Consider the following 25213-nt stretch of genomic DNA (forward strand, 5'->3'; position numbering starts at 1 on the left):
AGAGCACTTTGACCTAATTTAATTTTCAGTTCCAGAAGAACAAATAAAGTACTTGAAATATGAAATAAAGAGATCTCGATAAATTATGTCATGGATGAAATGGAATGAAACCGAAATTGAGAAAACCAAATAAAGTCAATATTGACAATGTCTTTGTATACAATATAGCGCTAAAAGTGGTCAATGATAACGAGGATCATGAGTCAAAGTCTATTAAAGATTGTAGATTAAGTGAGAATTGGCCAAAATAAACATATTCAATTGAAGAAGAATTAAACTCACTTTACAAGTGACTCACTTTTGGACCTGTAGTCTGAACACCTCAATGTGTGAAACTAATTGGATATAAATGAGTTTTTGTGAAAAAGAAAAATAAGAATGATATAAAGTGATTTATTGCTCAATGATTTTCACAAAGACCTAAGATTGATTTTGATAAAACATATTCACCTGTAGTGGATTCAATTGATTTTTGATAATTAATTAGCCTTGTAACACATGAAGGGTTTAATTTGAACATGATGGATATAATGACATTTACGTGAAACTCCCCGAAGGGTTCAATATACCAGAGGCACGTAATTGTGGATCTCGAGAAAACTACTACATCAAATTGAACAAGTCTCTCTATGGGCTGAAAGAATCTGGATGCATGTGGTATAATCGCCTCAGTGAATATTTACTAAATGATGAATATACTAATAGCTCAATTTGTCCTTGTATTTTCATAAAATGATATGGAAAAGTATTTGCAATAATAGTTGTCTATGTGGATGACATAAGTATTATTGAAACTCCTGAAGAGCTTCCAAAAGCTATAAATTGCTTAAATAAAGAGTTTGAGATTAAGGACCTAGAAAAGACAAAATATGTCTAGGTTTGCAAATTGAGCATGTGGACAAAAGAATATTTTTACCTCAAGAAGGCTATATAGAAAAGTGTTGAAATGATTCTATATGGACAAATGTCACATGTTGCCTATTCCAATATGGTTGTTAGACTATTATATGTGGAGAAAGATCTTTTTAGGCCTCGAGAAAAGGATAAAAATTGCTTGGTCCTGAAGCACCATATCTTAGTGCAATTGGAGTTACTAATACACGTTGCTAAATATACACATCATGATATATCATTTGCGGTCAATCTATAAGTAAGAGAGAATTATTCACCTACACGAAGAAATTGAAAAGCGGTCAAACATATACTTCGTTATCTTAGAGATGCAGGTTACTTGTCAGATTCTCATAATGGTAGATCAGAAAGAGGTTATTTATTTACATGTGATGGTACAACCATTTAATAGAGATCTATGAAACAAATCATGGCAACAACTTCATAGAATCCTGCATAACTATTTCCACTACATGAAGTCACTTCGAAGAAGACATTTTAAGCAACGACTACAAAGAATATCGTCTCACATGTAAATGTATGCATGAGGGGGAGAAATACATATGTTTTGCACGCTTTTTTCCTTCACCATGGTTTTGTCCCATTGAGTTTTCCTGATAAGGTTTTTAACGAGGCAATTCACATTCAAGGGATATTGTACTCTTTTTCCCACTGGGTTTTTTCTAGTAAGGTTTTAACGAGGCATATGCTCAATGGACATCCAAGGGGGAGTGTTATGAATATTTATGTTAGTGGATGTCCATCATCTCCTAGTTCTTCATCTTCCTATTCCATACTTAATATGTGTTTAATATATGTGATTTTTTATCTCCCTTGAGTCTTATAAATAGAGACCCATATTACAATGTAAAGTACACTTGAAAGATGATAATACAATATTGCTTTTCTCTTCTCTACCTCTTTTTGATCTCTATTGTTTTAGTTAATTTCTTAACAAATGAGTCACAATATGGTTATTATAAATTTAATTTAACAGAATTGTTTATATTTAATATATTTATTTAAAAGTGAGTTGAATAATAAATTTTAACGTAAAAATTATTTAAAATTAATTCTGAAGATATAATTTTTCAAGTAGAATTTTAGTTTCAAGTAGAATTTAGGGGGTACATCCGCCGGTTTGAGTTGAATTTGACCGAATCCAATATCCAATTCATATAAAATATTTTGGTTTTAGTGAGGTAATATAACCACCCGCTATATCAATGGATTGATTTGGACAAATTCACTAATTTTCGGATTGAGTTGATTTGGATAGTGGATTGCCGAATTTTTTTTATTAATATTAAATGAATAAATGATGTGTCATCATATTTTTTTCATAAAATTATTTAACATTTTTTATCTTAAAAAAATTAAATAACCTATTTTTACTATTTCTTAGCATCATAAAATAATAAATGATAACATCAACTAGTAATTTTTTTTATAAAATACTAGAAACAAATTAAACTTGCATGACATAAAATCATATTAACATGAACATAATCAAAGAGTAAAATATCTAAAATTAGTCAAAATCATAGTTCACTAAAATAGTAAATATTCAAAAGAATAAAATTGCAACAACAAAGTTATTATTCATCAAAATCATTAAAATTGTTGAAATAAATGTTTGATTAGTGAGTCAGTGATATTTTTGAGTTTGAGTTTGGTTTTACCCGAAACCCAAAATTTTTAATAGATTTTTTAGTTTTTAAACCCATATCCACAAAATTACCCGACCCAATTCACTTTTATGGATTTTTTAGAGTGGGTTTGATCAGGTTCACGGGTTGATCCAACCCATGTAGTCTATGTTTGGTTTCACATTTGAGGCATCCAGAATTGATTCTTGACGCCTAAAATTGATTTTGACGTGTTTGGTTGATCTCAAGCAAAATTATTATGCTTTCAATAATTGATTCTACTTGAAGTTAGAATTTGTAGCTTTTGATCAAATAACATTTTTAAACGTGATTTTTACACTACAATTTATTGCTCAACTCACTTTGGCAAGAATTTCTCTAAACATAAATTACATTACCTTTAACTCAATTTTATCCAAAATCAATTTTACATATTCAATTCACTCAAAAATTGATTTTTTTTCACCGCAAAACTAAACACACACTACACCCCTAGTAGAATCAATTCTGAAAACATAATTAATTCTACTTTAACAAAACTAAACATGTTAAATTATTATAGAATCAATTATACCCTCTAAAAATATTTTTACCCCTTTTAAAATTGAAACCAAACCTACACTAAATTCTAACTAAATTCCTTATAAAATTTATGATAAAAGTAAGTTTTATCTTTATATTTAATTATACATTTTATTAAAAAGAAAAAATCAATTAATATTTTTGTTAATGCAATTTTTAAATTATAATTATTAGTGATATAATTATCATTAAATTATTAATCACAAATGCTTCAAAGTTTTCTCCTACATTATTTAAAAAAACAAGTCTGCTACCCATGCGGCTATGTCCGCTCTCCATCGCTCACACATTATCCACAAATGGGTGGAACAAAAAGAAAGGAAATTTCTTATTTCACTTCATTCCTAAAAGAAAGACCCTTTACAATTTTAAAATTGCCCCTCTAAAATCGGAAATACATTTCCGATTCGCACCACATTTTTCATAAAACGGGTCAAATGTGGTTTTTTCCTTCAAAATGTAAAAACACATACCGAAGATATATCTCCGATTTTGTACCGATATTGTTTTCGATTTATAAAGCAGGAAGATTGATTTTTCGGTCACCTTGTCATTTCATCTATAATCGGAAGTATACTTCTGGTATTACAGAAAATTCATAATGTTTAAAACACTAACCAGTATAGTCAACTTTTAATCATACCATATCTTCTTCTTTCGATAAAACCTCTAAAAAACTTCCATTCTCAATCCATTTTTCCACTCTAAATCTTCATTTTTGTGGTTCATCATATCAAAAGGAGCTCAAGGAAGTAAAATTTAAGGTAAAGTTTATTCATTTCAATCCTCATTCTTTACATTAATCTGTTTTTGATTGTGGAAAAAGGTTACGCGAAAACCGAATTTATACTTCCAATTGGTAGTTGAACATAACTGGAAATGCATTTCTAGTTTCTGTCTGTGTTTATTTGACAACTGAAGTGCTAATAAGTTAGTGTTAATAAGTTTTTTTTAATAACATTAGGTATGGTGCATCCCAATTACATTTCCAAACCTAATGTGTCTCAAATTGTTTCACCTCTCGTATCTCTTATCGTAACTAAAAGCGATAGATATTCGTGAGCCTTTTGAAAATGGAGAAGAATTTCAATTACGTAAAGACATGTTATAGTGGATTCGTATAGAGGCCACAAAACTAGGATTTGGTGTTGTGATTGGAAGGTCCGATAATGGTACATATAGAAGAAATGCATTCGTGACTTTGACTTACGAAAGAAGTGGGAAATATAACCGTCGTATCCAAAAATTGAAACATGACGACACCGGTTCAAAAAAAAGTGAATGCCCATTTAGTTTGTGTGGTTATCTTTTTTAGTTAATTATAGTAATTTTAATTCTTGATAATTTTATTTTATACATTTATTTGTTAATATATGCAATATTTTTTAAGTATAATTTGTTAAAAAGATGTTTTATAAAAAATTGTTCTAAAAACTATGTGAAAAATCTAGTTGATATGTAAAAAAGTCTATTATCTTAATATATATAAATGCAAGGTTGTCATGATGGCAACCCTAGCCACATGTCAACCTGATAGCAACTCTAAGCCCAAACCCTAATACTAATTTTACAAATTTGACCTCACACCCTAATTTTAACTTTACTAATTTAACCCTACATTAAGAATAAATATAATAATAATAATAATAATAATAATAATACCATTAATAATAATAATAATAATATAAATAATAAATAATATATATTTATTGCCACAATCTGAAATCTATTAGTTATTGAATTGACATAATATTAATAATTAAAATAATAATAATAATAATAATAATAATAATAATAATTATATTTAATTTTTAATGAACAACAAATTAAGTTTTACACGAACTCAAATTCTTTCAAATTACTCATCTAATGATAATAACTGTATTTTATTATTTAATATTTTGTAACTCTCAAATATATTCCGATTATAAAATATAAAAATATTACATAAAAAACTTTTATGTGTATGTATTTTAATATTTATATTTTTAATAATATTTTATTATTTAGTATTTTGTAACTCCCAAATATATTCTAATTATAAAGTATAAAAACATTAGATAAAACTTTTTTTATATGTATATATTTATATTAAAAATAATTTATTATTTATATTATTATTGTTAAAAATATAAATAATATTTATATTATAATTTATTATTTATATTATTATAAATAAATAAAAATAAAATAATAATAATAACAATATTAATAATAAACAAAATATTAATAATCAAAATAATAGTAATGATAATAATAAACATAATAATTATGATTATAAATTAAATAATATTATTAATAATAATATAATATTCAACATCACTGTTAAAAATAATAATATAAATAATAAATTATAATATAATATTTAGCTACCACGATTAAAATTAATTTGATTTATAAAAAATATAATTATTTATCTATTTTGTAATAGTAGAAAATAAAAAACATGAATACAATTTTAATATATATTATTCAAAAAGTATATAAATAAATATTTTATATAAAATAATTTATAATAAAAAAGAAATAAAAAAATCTAAATACAATTTTAATATATATTTATGTTTCTAAAATATAAGTTAAAAAATATAATAAAATATATATTTAATTAATAATTCAATATTGTAATGAAATTCTAAATCTCAGTATTTTTTACCCCTCTCTTTAACTCTCTATCTAATATGCATTAAAATATTAATATGATGAAAAAATTAATTGGTTATAAGTCATCAAATTATAACTCTTTCAGTTACTATTCAATCAATTAAAAATGATATAATAATAATGAGAAAATATAATAATGATATAATAATAATAATGAAAAAATATAATTATTCAATCATATTGTCTCTTTCGGTTACCATTCAATCATATCGTCTCTTTTCAAGAATAGATATATTTTTCTCAATAAATATGATCTCTTGATTTCTTAATAAATAATAATTACATAGTGATATTTTCTCAAATTATAAATTATAAATATTTTGTATTTTAAATTTCATGATTTGAGTAGCTCATTTTTTATAACTAATTAGTTCTAAAAATTGAATAGAGTCAATACAATGGTCTCTTTTCAAAAATTGATATTATTTTCTCAAAATAAATATGATCTTTTGATTTCTAAATAAATAAAATATTAATAATAATTACATAGTAATATTTTCTCAAATTTAAAAAATATAAACATTTTTTTATTTTTTATTATTGTTAGTTATTTTGAAAATATAATTATTTTTAATGTATAATTTGAAAATATTTTAATTAAATTTTCATGATAACAACTCTAGGGAAAATCCTAATTCTTTTAATTTTTTATTACTTGAAGATGGTATATCAAATAAAATGAAAAGACTTTATTGCAATTTTAATTCTCCACCTATTTTATAGTAGTATAACGTAAACTCATTATATTCCCCAATCCACCATTAATATTAATTTAGTGTAGCAGTTACAGTTTACTCACCTCACTTAAAAAAACTCATTAATATGATTTAATTCCATAATTTCAATAACTAATATATAAAGGATATCTCAGTCCCTTTATAGCATAGCATACAAACTAAACCACAGACAAACATTAAAATTCATCATCCATTTTTTTCAACCTTTCCTAACTGCACTCCATTTTTCACGTACAAGGATGTTGAATTTGTATAACAATTATAAATGACATTAGGATCTATACCATAGATTCAACCAATATTTGTTCAAGGATGTAGCTGTCTTACAAGTTAAGACAATTTCTTCATTTTTATCTATTTATGGGTGTGGAAGATGAAAGAGAATAAACAGTTTTATGGCGAGGTTCCATGGAGCCGATGAATAATAAATAGATATATTCATATAAGAACTTTTACTTTTTTTTTCTCTAATTTCCTCTGCCTTCTGTTATTTATTTTTGAAATAATGTCTTTCTATTTCTCTTATTATTTTATTTAATATTAACTTCATAACTAATGTTGTAGGGTGTAACAGGGATAGCTTCACAAATTGGAGTTATGTTATAAGATTGTTTAACAATGAAATTGTATTGGAATCTTGCAAGTAAGAGACAATTACTATTGACTCTAGCCTGACTGAAACTCTAGGAATCAAATGATGTCTTTAGTTGTCAATGAAAAATAACATTCAAAGCATAAAAGTCCAAACAGATGCGTTGAGGATATTATTCATGAGTGTGGAGCTCTTATGTAAAATTTTGAATTTTAATTTTATTAGTAGGCTTTGTAATGTGGAAGCTCATAATTTTGAATTTTAATTTTATTAGTAGGCTTTGTATGTGGAAGCTCATAACTCTATTTTAATTTTAAAAAAGTTGAATTAGAGTTTGGATGTGATCTGTTTCATAACTCTATTGTTTCCAAATGTATTCAGCTGATACTGATCTAAGTAGATTGTTAATGCTTTAAAATAAATAAATAACAACAAATAAGTAACGGAACGCTATTAAAAGTCAAACTAATACTACTTAAGAAACTTTTTATTGGTGTATCAATATTACTTTGTATAAAATGTCAAAAGTAATTGATATGTTAAGAAAAATTATTATTGAAAAAAAGGCAATTATTAATTATATTGATTCTTATGTGCATATTAGATGGTTCGTGTGTTAATTCTAAAATATGATATAAAATACAATTCATTCTTTATTTGATTATTAACCATTTTTCTTCTCTACAACTTTACTCTATTTTGATTCCGAAAGTTTGTGATTGTGATAATGTTTCTTGCTTGATATAGTATATTTTTGGCATTACAGGTTTAATTTTGATGAAGACAATTATAATATCATTTTCATGAAAATAGTTAATTTAAATACCAAAGACTATTATCTCATTTTAAATATCCTTATATTTAAACAATGATGAGATACAATGTAACTAATATAAATAATAAATATATTATTTTTATTAACGACACTTATAGCTCACATTTTTATTTTATTCAATTCTTTTAAATATTAACACTATAAGAAATTACATTATTAATTATTATAAGGGTATTATTATATTTATTTTCTTTAAAATTTTATAGTTCATTATTTATTGTTACACTTCTCATATTCTAAAACCTATTAACAATCATTATTAGAGTTGTTATACTTTTGCTATTAGTATTAGAGTCGTTACTTATTTGCTATTAATAATTAAGTTACAACAGTCGTATTTATAAAAAATTGCAATTAGAATGGAAATTTAATATCATTAAATTTAATATATATATATATATATATATATATATATATATATATATATATATATATATATAAATATATATATATATATATATATATATATATATATATATATATATATATATATATATATATATATATTAAATTTGTCTTAACTATTTATTATAACTCAAAAGATTAAATGATATTCATATTTTTGTAAATTTAAATCCGAAAATATTTTTATTTCTATGAGTTTTTATTTTATTAATTTTTTAAAAAATTCATATTATTTTTATGAAATTTAAATTTTAAATATCTTATTTGAAGTTTATAATATTCTTATTACTATAATATTATTATTTTTAATAGTGTTAGCTGAATATATTATTATTAATTCTTAAAAAGTCAATAAAAAGTTTAAATGTTACCATATGACGGGTTACTTCAAAAAAAATGTTGAAGATATTGGTGACTAAAGATAAATGTGAAGATATAGATACAATATCAAATGTAGTTTAAAAAAAATATTTAATAATATTCTTTAGTTACTTAATTTTTCTTTCTTCTAATTTATACATTCTAAATAATTAATAGTATAATTGCAATATAATCTATATGGTCTATAAAATAATTTTTATGCAAATAACAAATAAATATCAACTATTATTAAAAAATTATTTCTAACATACCCGTGCAGAGCACGGGTCGGTAATCTAGTTCTATTAAAAAAATATAGGTGGGCAAGCCCGTCGTCCGCCAATCCGCCACCTTAGCGGGGTGGATTAGGTGTCTATGTCAATTTCAAATTTGCGGGCTTGCCCGCGCCACTCTTCTTTTGGCGAACATATGTCAGTGCGGGCATTCTGCTTTGCCACCCTTAACTGTTTGGGAAGTCAATTGTAAACATGTAAAATAGACGCGGATACATAATTATCTATTAAAATACGTGATTATGCGTGCGGTTACAGGTACCTTAGTACTCACCCGTCCCATATCCACATAATATATATTTATATATTTTAATTTACATAAATATAAAATATGTATGTATATCTATTTAAAAAAATTGATCAAAATTAAATTATTATATATTCTAATATAAATGTTTCTTTATTATATAATTAAAGAATAAAATATTTGAATTTTTTGTTTATTATTTTAAAATTATATGATATTTTTCAATAAATATATTTATTTTTATTAGAACTGCGAGTAACAAGTATGGATATGGGTAGGGGTGTTCAAAACCGAATTAGCCTAATAAAAAATCGCAAATTGAACAAAACCTAATGGAAAATTGCAAAAAATCGCAATTGGTTCGACTGTGTTTGAGTCATATTTCAACAAACCACCTTATGTTACAACCCAAATTTCATTTAACTCACATCAAACCTAAACTTAAATATATTATGCCTTGACCTTATGATTACGAACGATTTTCTCTTCCTCAACTTTGTGTTTCGGTTTCATCCTTCTTAAATCTCTCCTAGCAGTATATAGCATTCTTCTCCAAATATATCTTGCCTTTTCTTTTCTATTTTTTACTCTCTTATATTCTTTCTTTTTCACCTTCTCATTTTTATGCTATTGTTCTTTCTTTCAATTTCGTTTTTAATGCACCTCTTCTTTTCTAATCTCATCTCTTTTTGTTTTTTGTTTTCATTTTCATTAATCTCTCATCTCCTCGATTTTTTCTCATTATAATATTTTTGATATTTTTTAATGCTATTGTTTGGTGTTTATTATCCCACTTTTGTTTAATATGATTTTTATATATTAAATGAAGTTGTGGTTCAAATATGACGTGTTTTATTGTATTTGGTAATGTATGACTGACTAAATATAAAGTTATGTTGTCATCTATACGTGCATGTATGGCTCAATAAAATTTCAAAGAAAATTGAACCAACCGAACTGAACCAAACTGCATTGATTTGATTTGGGTCATTTCGATTTTATTTTTAAAACTAACCGAACCAAACTAAATAACATATTTTTCTCTAGTTATTTAGATGATTTTTTGCGTCAAAACCGCCAAACCGCACTGCAAATACCCCTAAATAAGAGTACTTATATATCCTTAAAATATGAATATGAATATTTATAAAGGGTTGATACTCGCCACGGGAGTATGGTATCGAGTGACGAGAATTTTTTTGTAAGAACAGTTAGGCCCTATTTGACAAGACATAATTTTGAGAAGACATACTTTTGAGCTTATAATTTATAGCTTATATGCTCATATGATAATTTAGACATGTTTGGTAACAGTCTTTGCATCACGAGCTTATAGCTTATTTTACTATCTTATAATTTATTTTTTATACGCTATTTTAAATAGCGTTTTAGCTTATAACTTATAGCTTATCGTTTTTCTTCCCTTTTTATCCTTATTATTGTAACAAAAATTCACTTTTATCCTTTATAATTTATTTTAATTTAAAATAAAAAAATTATAATTAAATATCTTTTATGTCATCTTACATTTATAAGTTAGTTGAACTGCTAATTTTACCAAACACTTCAATCAGCTTATCAGCATATATGTCTCAACCATCAGTTATAAATTATAAGCTACCTGTCATCAGCCATAAGCCATAAGCTATAAGCTAGCTTATCAGTCAACCGCTATTTTTATCAAAGAGACCCTTAGTAGTTACTATAGTACCTACACATTTTTATCTCCATTTAGGCTCTATTTGGTAAAATTAGAGGTTAGATGCTAAGCTAGCTTATAGCTTATGGCTGATGGCTGATAGTTTATAGCTTATAGTTGATGGATGATTACTGATAGCTGATAAGCTAATTAAAGTGTTTGGTAAAATTAACGGTTTAACTAGCTGATAAATATTAAATGACATAAAAAGACATTTCTTAATTAACAATTAAATACACTTTTAAAATAATTTAAATTTATAAAGATATTATTCGAATAAAAAAATGATAAGCTATAAGCTACAACGCTATTTCAAATAGTGTCTAAAAAATAAGTTATAAGTAAAATAAGCTATAAGCTCGTGATAAAAATATTGTATCAAAACAAGTCTTTTATTATCATACGAGCTTATAAGCTATAAGTTATAAGCTATAAGCTCGAAATATGGCTTGTAAAAAAAACCATAGATTTTGTTTGGTAAAAAATTAGTGGTTGGGTGATAAGTTAGCTGTGTGATAAGTTAGCTGATAGTTTATAGCTTATGGCCGATGACTGATAGTTTATAGCTTATGGCCGATGGCTGATAGTTTATAGCTTATGGCCGATGGCTGATAGTTTATAGCTTATGGCTGATGGCAGATAATTTATAGCTTATAACTGATGACTGATAGTTGATAAGTTAATTAAAGTGTTTGGTAAGATTAGCGGTTTAACTAGTTGTTAAATAGAAAATGACATAAATAGATATTTCTTAATTAATAATTAAATGTATATTTAAAATAATCAAAATTTATAAGTATAATAATGGAAGAAAAAATGACAAGCTATAAGCTGAAATACTATTTAAAATAGTGTCTGAAAAATAAATTATAAGTTAATAAAATGAATTATAAACTTGTGATTAAAAAACTGTTACCAAACATATCTTTTATTATCACACGAGCTTATAAGCTCAAAATACAGAGCCTTGATGTTACATTTTTTTAATGAATAATTTTGATGTTTATAAATAAAAGGTTTAACTTCGATATTCTGTCAACTGTACCAGTCAATGGCGTATATTCGTGGTCCGGGAATACTATAGGCCAAAGCAATTTCTTGGACATGCACAAATGATTGCATCAAGTTGAGCACAAGTTGAAGGAAACTTCACAGCAAACAAACATATTTCTCTTTCAGGTTTGGCAACTAGTCAAAAGTTGAATCAGATTTTTTTTTAAAGATGAAATTAAATATAAATTGCATTCTATTATATTTATGTTTTTATGTTATATTAACGACATTATTATCTTTCTCTCTTTCAGCTTCAAACAAAGACTGATATACACTTTCATCCATGACTTCCTTTTTGAGAGCCGACAGCAGCCATAAACGGACGAGCAGGCCTTTCCCTTCGAGATCTCGTAGCAGGCCTTTCTCTTCGAGATCTCGTAGCAGGCCTTTCTCTTCGAGATATCGTAGTGATACTCGAAATGCCATTCATTTTCAAGAACAATGTAAAATATTTTTCTAATTTTATTTTGTTATTTTACTTCATTATATGTATTTAGTTCATTCAACCCACAGATTTATTAATCTTCTTCTATTATTATTTTTTTATTATAGTTTTCAGGGATGAAGAAATAAAAAGTGAGCAAGAAGTTATGAGAAAAACACCATTAAAAATATACGAAGTTTTCCTAAGTTTCAGAGGCGAGGACACTCGTTCTTCCTTCATTTCGCATCTCTATGCTTCTCTTCAAAACGCCGGAATCAATGTTTTCAAGGATGATGACTCGCTTAAAAGAGGAAATGACATTTCAGCTTCATTACTGCGAGCAATTGAAGGATCTCAAATTGCTCTGATAGTTTTTTCGACAAACTATGCGAATTCGCAATGGTGTCTGGATGAGTTGGTGAAGATAATGGAGTGTCACGGAACACTGAGTCAGGTGGTGGTGCTGCCGGTTTTCTATGATGTAGATCCTTCTGATGTTCGTCACCAAACTGGTGAGTTTGGAAAGGCATTTCATAGTCTTTTGAAGAGGATTTCAAAAAAGGAAGGACTCTATAGAAAGGTTGCAAATGCCTTTAAAAATGTTGTGAGCTGTTTGTTAAAGAGTAAAGACGAGTCTCCTAGTCGAGTTCAGAGATGGAAAGAAGCCCTTGGTCAAGCAGCCGGACTTGCAGGGTTTGTAGTTCTAAATTCCAGGTAACTCAATTCAACCAGAATTCATTCAAACAAAGTCTTTTGAAAAGAAAAAAAAAACTTTTTGATTATATTTTTATTTTTTAATCGAACTTTTCTTGTATTTTTGACACAAAATAAACTTACAAATCACGATGCATTGTCGGAAGTTGATGTTTAACACGTATATAACACTCGTAAAAACAATGGCCAAAACAGTCAAACAAATGTCTAAAAAAAATTATTATTACTATTTTTTATTTAGTTAAACACTTTTTGAATCAATGTGTAACATACTCCTATCACACTCATATGATATGCGTTTGACAACTTAGAGAAGTGATTTTTTTTTTTTATTACTTCAACATATCTTATACATTTTTTGAAAAAGTTTCACACATTTAAGATCAAAAGTGTTAAAGATGTATTAAGACAATATTATCAATGAAGATTTAAAAATATATTAATAATTTTTATTAGATTAGTTTAAACTCATATGTAGTGGTTTTATTGTCATATGTGACATTATTGATGTCAAAGTATCTGTGTCCGAGTCTATATTTTATAGAGATTTTGTTTGGTAAAACTAGCGGTTGGGTGATAAGGTAGTCTATAGCGAATGACTGATAGCTTATGGCAGATGACTGATAGCTTATAGCTGATAGTTAATGGCTGATGGAAAATGGCGGATGACTATAACTGATAACTTAATTAAAGTGTTTGATAAAATTAACGGTTTAATTAACTGATAAATGTAAAATGATATAAAAAGACATTTGTTAATTAATAATTAAATGCCTATTTAAAATAATTAAAATTTATAAGGATATTAATGGAAGAAAAAACAATAAGTTATAAGCTAAAACGCTATTTAAAAAACGTCTGAAAAATAAGTTATAAGCTAGTAAAATAAGCTATAACCTCGTGACGAAAAGACTATTATCAAACAAGTCTTTTATTATCATACAAACTTATAAACTATGAGCTCAAAATATGACTTGTCAAACAGATCCAGAATCTATGCTTCTTAGATAGATATAAACTTTTATTTATTTATTTATTTTAAATAGGAATCAAAGTGAGGTTATCAAGGAAATTGTTGAAAAAACTACACTTTTGCTAGACAAGACAGACATGTTTGTTGCCAATCATCCCGTGGGAGTTGAACCTCGGGTGCATGATATGATTCAACTGTTAGACATCCAACCGTCCATCCAACAATCAAGTGATGTTCTAGTAATAGGCATGTGGGGTATGGGAGGAATGGGAAAAACCACCATTGCAAAAGCCATTTATAATAAAATTGGCCGTTGTTTTGAAGGTAGGAGCTTCCTTGCAAATATTAGGGAAGTTTGGGAACAAAATGTTGGACAAGTGTCTTTACAAGAACAAATTCTCTTTGATATCTATAAAGAAACAACAACAGGGATACAAAACATTGACCAAGGAAAACGTATATTAAAGGATAAACTTTGCCATAAAAGAGTATTTCTCGTACTTGATGATGTGAATACATTGGATCAATTGAATGCTTTATGTGGAGATCGGCAATGGTTTGGTTCAGGTAGTAGAATAATTATCACAACTAGAAATATGGATTTACTTAAAGGGAATAGAGTGGATAAATTTTACAATATGCAAGAAATGGATGAAAGAGAATCAATTGAGCTTTTCAGTTGGCACTCGTTCAAGCAAGTGAAACCTAAAGAAGTTTTTATTGAAATTTCCAAAAATGTTGTTGAGTATGCTGGGAGATTGCCACTAGCTTTAGAAGTTCTTGGGTCGTATTTGTATGGTAGGGAGGTAAAAGAGTGGGAGTGTGTATTGGAAAAACTCAAAACAATCCCAAATGATCAAATTCAGAAGAAGTTAAGAATAAGTTACGATGGTTTGGAGGATGACACTCAGAAGGATATATTTCTTGATATAGCTTGTTTCTTTATTGGCATGGACCGAAATGATGTTATACATATATTAAATGAATGTGAACTTTATCCAGAAAATGGAATAAATATCCTTGTGGCGCGAAGTCTTGTGACAGTTGATGATACAAACAAACTTAGAATGCATGATTTGCTGCGAGATATGGGAAGAGAAATCACCCGTGAAAATTCACCCAAAAATCCAGAAAAGCATAGCAGGTTGTGGTTTAATAAAGATGTTCTTGAGGTATTATCAAAACGAACTGTAAGTACTTCATCTACATTCATTTTTTCTCTCTATTTTGGACTTAAAGTATTTGATAAAACTAGTTTAGTTGTGATTTGAAAATTAGCTTGATTGTGAATCATATTGTGCTTCATAGATTATAGAAACAAATGATTGGTTTATGAAAAGTTTTTTTATCTACCTTGTATATTTATTTTATGCTTGTTTTAATTTTGTTTCCATCATATGTAGGGAACAAATGTTGAAGGACTTGCTTTGATGTTGCCAAGAGCTAGTACAAAATGTTTTAGTACTAAGGCATTTGAGAAAATGACCAGACTCAGATTGCTTCAACTTGATGGAGTAAAACTTAATGATGACTTTGAATATCTTTCAAAAAATTTGAGATGGCTTTCTTGGAATGGTTTTCCTTTAACATCTATACCTACAAGCTTTTATCTAAGAAATTTAGTTTCTATTGAGTTAGAAAACAGCAAAATCAAATATCTGTGGAATGACAAACAAACCCAGGTATTACTTTTTATTTCACTTAACTCCCTCAATATTTAATATTATCATATCATGTGGTTATTTTGACAAAGTTTTTATACTTCTTCTCTAAGTTTTCTACATTCTTGTTCTTGCAGAGTCTAGAGAAACTAAAAATTCTCAATCTTAGTCATTCTCATTATCTCGCAAAGACTCCCGACTTTTCAAAGTTACCTAATCTTGAACAATTAATACTCATTGATTGTCCAAGGTTGTCTGAAGTTTCCGATACTTTTGAATATAATAAAAAGGTTCTTCTGATAAATTTGGAAGATTGTATCAGCCTTCAAAGTCTTCCAAGAAGTCTCTATAAACTGAAATCTCTAAAAACTCTCATCATTTCTGGATGTTCAAAGATTGACAAGTTGGAGGAGGATTTGGAACAGTTGGAATCATTAACCACCCTCATTGCAAATAACACTGCAATAACAAAAGTACCATTTTCGTTAGAAAAGTTACAAAAAATTGGATATATTTCTTTGTGCGGCTATGAAGGATTCCCAAGTGATGTGTTTCCATCTATCATCAAGTCTTGGACATCACCAAGAAATAATCTCTCATCCATTGTGCCTCTCAATGCACCTCGTAGTAGTTCCCTCGAGTTATCATCAATGTTTGAGTACCTTCCACAATGTCAATGTCTATGGGTGAAATGTGATTCAAAAGTTGATCTTTCTCGAAGCGCAAAAATAATTTTAAATGCTTTATCTGTCACAGATTCTGAAGAAATGGAACAAGTTCACATTTCAGGTTCAGAAACTTCCTTCAAACCTCGGTTTTTTCAAACTGGAGTGAATTGCCAAGTAACAGAAAGTCTAAAAGAGGAAATTTTACAGGTTTCACATTGAACTCTCTCTATATACATGTATCTTCAATTGTTGAAACATTATATGAAATTTTGAGCCTATTTTTACTGTTACAGGGTAAGGGCGGGAGTCATCCATACTGCTTTAACTTCAACTGTGATGGTTCTTCTGTGAAATTTGAAGTTCCTATAGTGTTAGGGCGTAACTTGAACACAATTATGTGTGTTGTCTATCCTTCAACCCCGGATAACATAACATCAGATGACCCTATTAAAAGTGTGTTGGTGATAAATTACACAAAGGCCACCTTTATGCTTTTTAAGACCGAGGCATTAGCATCATTTGAAGATGAGGAGTTGCAGAGTGCAATATCAAGTATTCAAATTGGTAATAAAGTGGAATTTGTTGTTGTTTCTGAGAGCAATTTCGTTGTAAAGAGTACAAGAATTTATCTCATATATGATGGACCAATTCACAAAGAACTTGGTTTCATTAAATTTTCTTTGATCACTTGAAATGGAAGAGGAAGAATCTTGTTACAATGAGATAGAATCTAGAAGATGTGAGGAGATTGTAAAAGTAGTGACTGCAAAAAAATTCTGCAGCAAATAAAAATCTGTGTGCAGAATGAACAGTTACTTTTTAGTGTCCTATGCAGTTTCATCTGGCTTAATTTATTATTGTACATGTTTAGAGATGAGAGGAAATAATAGTCAACAAGATTTTCAGAATGTCAAGTTATTATTTAGTTTACAATTTTATTCAAATTCTATATTCATACTTTTTTGTTTAGAAAATATGTACCATGTGAACTTAGTGAGATATGCCATCAAAAATGAAAGTTTGAATTTTATTTAAACAATGATTTTACAATGAGATAACCAATAAGTACATCTTTTGTTAGATAACAAGATTGTAAAATCCAACAAAAGAAAAACTAAACATGTTAACTGATTTCTCCGAAACATGTTTGAGCATACTTTTCATTTTCTTATCTAATTGTTAAGTCTACTTTTCCCCCTTGGAGCATTTAGATCAGGGCTTTGCTCTATCATTTTTCCATTTGGTTCATCATATATGAGATAAATTGTTACCTTCTTGACAATGAAATTGTTCTCAAAAACAACAATAACCTCGACTTTGTTACCTGGTTCTATACTTGATACTAAGCTCCGCCCCTCCTCATTTTCAAATGAGATTAATGCCTCTCTCTTATAGAGCTGAATAGTGGCCTTCGTGTAATTTTTCACCAACACATTTTTAAGACCATCTGATGCTATATTATCCGCGGTTGAAGAATCGACAATGCATATCATTGTCTTTAAGTTACGCCCCTGCATTCGAGGGACTTCAAAATTTACAGAAGAACCTTTGCAATTGAAGGTTAACCAGTTTGGATAACTATCACCAGGAAGCAAACAACCACCATGGCGATTAACACCCATATTCTGAAATAGTGAAAATAGGCTCAGAAATTATTAGGAATGACAAAAATGAATTCTGTTATAAGAAATGACAGTTGGAAAGATTAGATATAAATGAGGGGAGAGAATTCTATGTAAAACCTGTAAAATCTTCTCTTTCAAAACATTAGTGACTTGGCAACTCATTCCCATTTGAATAAAAAGAGATCTCAAGAAAGTATTTGATTCTGAAATGTGCACTTGACAGTAGTATTGATGTAATGCATGAGCTTTCACATTTGAAACTTGTGATGAAGTTGATTCCAATTCTTTAAAATTTGTGGCATATAAGGCATCCAAAATTCTTTTTGAGTCTTGAGCAAGTTGAAGTGCTGACCCGCACTCCACCCAAAGACATCGAAGCCACGAAAGGTACTTGGACATAGACAATAGTTCATGGGAACTACTATTTGGTACATCTAATGCAACCAAGGATAACGTGCTAGCAGATGTTTGAAATGGAGATGGGAGATTGCTTGTCGGTGACATCCAAGACCAAATGATAGATGGAAAGACATTACGTGAAAATCCTTCATGGCCACACAAAGAAATATATCCAATGCTTTTTGATCTTACTATTGAAAACGGAACTCTTGTTATTGCAGTGTTATTTGCAAGCAGAGTGGTTAAAGATTCCATCTGTTCTAAGTCTTCTTCCAACTTGTCAATCGCTGAACACCCGGAAAGAATGAGAGTTTTCAGAGATTTCAACTTATAGATACTTCTTGGAAGGCTATGAAGACTAGTACAATCTTCCAAATTTACCAGAAGAATTTTATTGAGATATCCAATACTATGGGAAACCTCAGACAACTTTGGACAATCTATGAGTACTAACTGTTCAAGATTAGGCATATTTGAAAAGTCCGGAGTTTGTTTCAGATAATGAGAGTGACTAAGATTGAGAATTTTAAGGTTTTCCAACCTCTGCAATAACAGAAAAGGTATATAAAAAGTAAGTTGAAGTAAATACAATTTATCACTAACCGTGAAAGTTGAAAGCAAACTATCTTTATGATTGCAGTGTAAAAATTAATACCTGAGTTTCTTTCCACAGAAGTTTGACATTGCTGTTTTCTAACACAATAGAAACTAAATTTTCTTGATAAAAGCTCGTAGGTAAGCATTTTAAAGGATACCCATTCCAAGAAAGCCATCTCAGATTTCTTGAGAGGCATCCAAAATCTCCATTAAGTTGTACTCCAGTAAGTTGAAGGAACCTGAGTCTCGTCATCTTCGTAAATACTTTAGTCCTAAAACATTTTGCATTAGCTCTTGGCAACTTCAAAGCCAGTCCCTCAACAACTTTTGTTCCCTGTGAAATATGATGAACCAAAAATTAAAACAAGCATGAATTAGACATACAAAGCAGATAAAAGAACTTTCTATAAACCAATCATCTATTACTAGAAACTAGGAATCACAATCAAACTAATTTTCAAATCACAACTAGACTAGTTTTTTATGTTATTGTGATAATCACCAAAACACGTTTGTGCTAAAAATTTACTCATATTGGTTTTTCAATTCCTTCAGTTTTAGATATTTTAAGTACAAGTTAGTAAAACAAAAAGTATATGAAGTACTTACAGTTTCGCTTGACAATACATTAAGCACATCTTCACCAAACCACAACCTGCTACGCTCTCCAGGCTCTTTTAGTGATTCCTCACGAATGATTTCTCTTCCCATATCTCGTACCAAATCATGCATTCCAAGTCTGTTCTTATGATCAACAGTTATAAGGCATCACTCAACTAGGATACTTATCCCAATTTCTGCGAAAAGTCCACATCCATTTAATATAAGTATAACTTCATTTCGGTCCATTCCAATAAAGAAACATGCTACGTCAAGGAATATTTCTTTCTCTGTATCATCATTTAAACCATCATAGCTTATTTTTAATTTCTTCTGCACTTCATCATTGGGAATTCTTCTGAGCTTGTCCAATGCACACTTCCACTCTACTATCCCCCTTTCAAACAAATATGACCCAAGAACTTCCAAAGCTAGCGGCAATCCCCCAGAATACTCAACTACGTTTAAGGAAACTCCAGCAAAATCTTCTGTAGGTCTCGCTTGCTTGAACGCATACCAACTAAAAAGCTCAACTGATTCACTTTTATCCATTTCTTTCATTGTGTATAATCTGTCGACTCTAATCGCTCTAAGTATATGTTCATCTCTAGTTGTGATGATTATTCTACTCCCCGAACCAAACCATTTTCGACTTCCACACAAAGCATTCAATTGATCCAATGTATTCACATCATCAAGTACAAGAAGTACTTTTTTACGACAAAGTTTATCCATGAATATTTTTTTCCCTTCCTCAATATTTTGTATCTTGGTTTCGTTTTCTTTACAAATACCATAGAGAAGTTGCTGTTGTAAAGACACTTTTCCACCATTTGACTCCCAAACCTCCCTAATATTAAGAAGGAAGCTCTTACCTTCAAAATTATAGCCAATTTTATTGCAAACAGCTTTTGCAATGGTGGTTTTGCCAATTCCTCCCATGCCCCACATTCCTAGTAGAAAAACATCATTTGTTTGTTGGATGTCTAGTAGTTGAATTATATCTGACACTCGAGGTTCAACTCCCACTGGATTATTGAGAATGAACATATCTTTCTTGTTTAACAAATATTTAACTTTGTCAACAATATCCTTGATAGCCTCACTTTCGTTCCTACACATATCATTATCATTGTATACTCCAAAAGTCAAAATAGATTACTTTTTATATTCAAAATCATTTACTAGAAAGAAACAAATGTTTGTTGAACTGAATTGAATTACCTGGAATTTAGCACTGTAAACCCAGCAAGCCCTGTTGCCTCACGAAGCGCCGCGCTCCAACACCGTTTCAGCACCTGTTTCTCCGACTTGTCTTTAAAGATAGACAGACTGTTTAAAAAGTTTCGAACTGATTTTCCATACCTGTCTTGACTTCCTTCCTTATTTGAAAGTCTACTCAAATGACTTTGAAATGCTTTTCCAAACTCACCTCTCTGATGACGTACCTCAGAAGGATCTACATCGTAAAACACAGGTAAAACCACCTGACCTATGGTTCTGCGACACTCCATTATCTTCACCAACTCATCCAAACACCATCGCGAATCTGCATAATTTCTTGAAAAAACAATCACAGAAATTTGAGATTCTTCGATGGCTTGATTTATTGACGTTGAAATGTGATCTCCCCTTTGAAGCGAATCATCGTCCATGAAAACGGAGATTCCAGCGTTTCGAAGAGCGGCATGGAGATGTGAAGTGAAAGATGCACGGGTATCTTCTCCTCTGAAACTTAAAAACACTTCATATTCGCGGATCACTCTATTAAAGTTGCTTATAAATGCTTCAGCCATTTCATCAAGACCAACTAAAATATACATATCAAAAACAAAAAAATATGAATTAGCAGCTTCAAAATATATTCATGTACTAATATAGAAAAATAAATGAAAGATTTTCTCCCTTATTGGTTTACTAGCTTACCATCTCTACGTTGTCGGCGATCTTTCAAAGAAGACATTGATGAATGAATATCTTGGTGTAGGCAGTGTTGCTTGAAGTTTATCAGTAATGTGATCTGATGATTGGTCGTGGTTTTAAGAAAGAAAGAAGAAGAAGCAAGACACTAATTAATTTAATCGTGGCATTACATCTTCTATTTTAAAAGTCTTCATGGTTTCATTTAAAAAAGAAACATGATTGAATTGCCAACTTTTTTAAACATTACATTAAAAAAAGTCATACTTAAAACTCACACATTTGCCATGATTGGTTATACAAACATTGACTTCCGTTTCATGAAATAGCATGGTCCTACCAAAGAACATAGCACATATTTTTTACTTTAATGCAATTAGATTTATCTCAAACAATTTAGAAACTAAGCATAAATTAATTAACCAAACAAATAGTACCTATCTGGCACAAAACCTAACACATCCGTCCTTGAAAACAAGAACAAAGACTCTAGATTAGCCCCAAACTTGTCAACCAAGTAACCATTAATCCATTCCAAGTAGCAACATTCCGCTTAGTCATTTCATCAAACAGCTTCTTGGCATTTTCAGTGTTGCCCATTTCTAGATAAGCCGTGATCATATGATGTTACCTGACATAATGTTCCACCTAGGCATTCCATCAAACATATCAACAACAACATCAAATTCTTTTGTATGTCAACAATTACATTATATGCCTATCAAATGTTACGTTCAATGCCTATTTTTTAATGAGTTTAATTGATTTGCACTTTCAGTGTAAAATTTTTAACACTATCAATGCATCACAACTCCTCATTTATATTATTTTTTTAGAAATTAAAATAAAAATTAAATATTTCTAACAAATTAACGGTTGTGATTCTCTGACAGGGTAAAACAACTTTTTTAAAAACTAGGTTATTAAAAAAAATCTTAAATTTGAAAAAAAATTTAATATATAAAATTTACACTTAATAACGGCCTGTTAAGTAACAAGTTTAACTTAGAATGTATCCTTTTCTAGAATAAATCTCATGCTACACTTCTCTTATGTTTGGTAAAACTATCTCTTATGTTTGGTAAAATTATCGGTTGGTTGATAAGTTAGCTGATAGTTTATAATTTATGAGTGATAACTAATAGTTTATAGTTTATAATTAATGGCCGATGAGTGATAACTGATAAGTTAATTGAAGTGTTTGGTAAAATTAGTGGTTCAACTAATTTTTAAATGTAAAATGACAAAAAAATATTTAATATATAATAATTTTATTTTAAATTAAAATAAATTATACGGGATAAAAGTGAGTTTTTTTAAAAATAATAAGGATAAAAATGGAAGAAAAAATGATAAGCTATAAGTCATAAGCTAAAATGCTATTTGAAATAACGTCTCGAAAATAAGCTATAAGCTAGTTGTTACCTGGGATTTTGACAGAGACAAAATCCAGCTAAGTAGCACATGGGGAGTCTTTTCCAAAGGAGACTTAGAGTCGACACAAGGGGATGTGCCAAGTAGGTTGACAACTTGGTGGACTTAGAATATTTCGTGAAGGAAATGTGAGCATGTCGACAAAAAGAATAAAACAACGAAAGTAACGTGTGCAAAGTGAGCAATTACTATGAAACGATCGTGGAGTGGTGACTGTGTGGAGCTAAGTCCAGGAACGTGGGAACGTGGAGCTAAGTTCACGAAACAGATACTTATTGGTAATATAAATAAAGCTTTGTAATTAGATTTTAAGGGTGTCTTCAAATTTACTCAAAACTCACGTAAACTCAAAGTACCCAAGCGAATAGCGAAATGAGTATGGAAAGTGAAATGTATATTTGAATTGAAGGTGGAGAAAAACAAAAGAAAGGGAGGGATTGAATTGTGTTCTTTATCAAATTAAAATTCCCTTTCTCTAAATTCTTTTCTTTCTCTTAGTATCTCATCTTATGGATATGCATTAATGTTACGGAAGCATGTTTGGAATGGTGATGCATAACTAATGAGATTTTCATTTTAACTTCTTTATATCATCAAAACTTCTGACTTGTCTCAATACAATTCTGAAGATATTCTGCGTGAATGTTCTGAGTTAAATGAATTGTGCACAAGGTAAAAGACACGTTCATTTTTATCCTGATTCACCTTCTGAATAAGGCTACCTCGAGTCCACCCTCCTCAAGTGATTTGCCTCTCAACATAGGACTTAATCCACTATAACCAAACTTGATTACACCTGTACGATCATCCGTCGTGACTAACAACCTGCACAACTAACTGATGTGACTAACCCTGCATAAGCTACTCGCGAGTGACTAACCCCTAGATGACTGAACCATTCAGTGATCCCATATGGATATAATGTTCATAAATCTAGTATCCCTGCACAAGCCAACTGCTCGTGACTAACTACAATGGATTGTTCAGTGATTTGATCCACAGATATAACATCCAATGACTCCTGGACTTCTGACCTTCACTAGGTCTCCAAGAGAATTTCCACAATGACCACCATCATTGTCTTCTCAAGCTTCTGACCTTTACTTGTTCGCTCAAGGCATCATGACCAAATTAAATTGGTTTCAATATAATGCTTCTTAATAAGTAGATATTCTAAGTACAAACTATACGATACAATGACAAGTAATCACTATGAGTGAGTGAATAATCTTTGGAGTCTTCTTGCCTGAATCTTCTAAACGAGATCTTTGCTTCTTGGTGGTAAACAGAGTAAGAGCTTCAGCTCCATATGTTGAGTGCGTCTTCGTCTTCAAATCTTTTTAAGCTGATTAAGAGCTACCGCTCTATTGTAGATTGCTTCTGATTTTATCTTCATTTCTTCTGAAAGCAGATTCAGAGCAACAACTCTGTTTTGAGTTGCTTCTTGAATTTATCTTTGTCTTCTGCTGCTGATCTTATTGTCTCTGTAAAGCATACAACAGTTTGATGATCTCAGACATAATTATTACACTGTTGAGCATCAACTCAGTGTATATAATTTTTCTAAGCCATTCTAATGTAGAGTGAATTATGATTTAATCTTTGCATTCTTTTTCATTCATTGCTCCCTTCAAATGAATCTGCATTGCATGCAACATTTTCTCTACTGGAGTCTTTTCTTCACATAGGCTTATGATTCGTGTATGACAACACTATTTTGTTTCGTCACATACTGAGTATACGTTGCCTCTTTGTGTAACTTCTGAAGCATGGTCTTATATTTCTTTGTTTAAGCTCTCATGCTCTACTCTCTCAACAGATTCTTAGGATCTTTCTGTTGTTGCGCTCCGTAGATGCATAGTGGATATACTCACTCGTTGCACACATTCAAGTTTAAAGTTTGATCTATATATAGCTTGATGTGTTATCGTTGGAATCTAGCCGTTGAGATTTGTTTGAAGATTTGCCTTGAATGCTTTGTCTCGATTGAATCATGAATGAAAAGTGTCGCTCACGGCAGAATCTTATCCCTTAGCGTGATGATGACAGTTGGCAGCGTGTTTCCTTGGCTAATCTTGTCTTTCCAACGCCTTGCATGTGGGTTGCTTCTTTAATCAATCTTGGGAGTTGTTCCATTTAATTGTTGCAACCGTTTTGCTAATGATGATGTTTATAACAGTTTTTCTTTTGA

The 25213-nt window shown here is 29.5% G+C and overlaps 1 protein-coding gene and 1 pseudogene across 2 annotated transcripts; one reads left to right on the forward strand and one right to left on the reverse strand.

Annotated features, from left to right (window-relative positions):
• Positions 1 to 12051: 12051 nt before the first annotated feature.
• Positions 12052 to 17139, forward strand: LOC131630072 (disease resistance protein RPV1-like). 2 transcript variants are annotated; one of them, XM_058900869.1, is made up of 7 exons: positions 12052 to 12133; positions 12259 to 12450; positions 12560 to 13145; positions 14192 to 15308; positions 15522 to 15800; positions 15917 to 16654; positions 16741 to 17139. In XM_058900869.1, the coding sequence occupies exons 2-7, from the start codon at positions 12291 to 12293 to the stop codon at positions 17137 to 17139; spliced, it is 3279 nt and encodes a 1092-aa protein (XP_058756852.1). In that variant the 5' UTR covers positions 12052 to 12133; positions 12259 to 12290. The 2 variants fall into 2 exon arrangements, with proteins under 2 accessions (XP_058756852.1, XP_058756850.1); XM_058900867.1 differs by lacking the exon at positions 12052 to 12133 and having other exon boundaries at positions 12228 to 12450.
• A 306-nt stretch (positions 17140 to 17445) lies between these two features.
• Positions 17446 to 21740, reverse strand: LOC131630071 (disease resistance protein RPV1-like; annotated as a pseudogene).
• Positions 21741 to 25213: the final 3473 nt, after the last annotated feature.

Source organism: Vicia villosa, unplaced genomic scaffold (assembly GCF_029867415.1).
Source record: "Vicia villosa cultivar HV-30 ecotype Madison, WI unplaced genomic scaffold, Vvil1.0 ctg.000643F_1_1, whole genome shotgun sequence".
Taxonomy (NCBI): Eukaryota; Viridiplantae; Streptophyta; class Magnoliopsida; order Fabales; family Fabaceae; genus Vicia; species Vicia villosa.

Coding starts and splice junctions, on each gene's coding strand:
- LOC131630072 (XM_058900869.1), top strand. CDS start 12,291: ATGACTTCCTTTTTGAGAGCCGACAGCAGCCATAAACGGACGAGCAGG. Junction 12,451..12,559: donor CATTCATTTTCAAGAACAAT/GTAAAATATTTT, acceptor TTTTTATTATAG/TTTTCAGGGATGAAGAAATA. Junction 16,655..16,740: donor TAAAAGAGGAAATTTTACAG/GTTTCACATTGA, acceptor TTACTGTTACAG/GGTAAGGGCGGGAGTCATCC.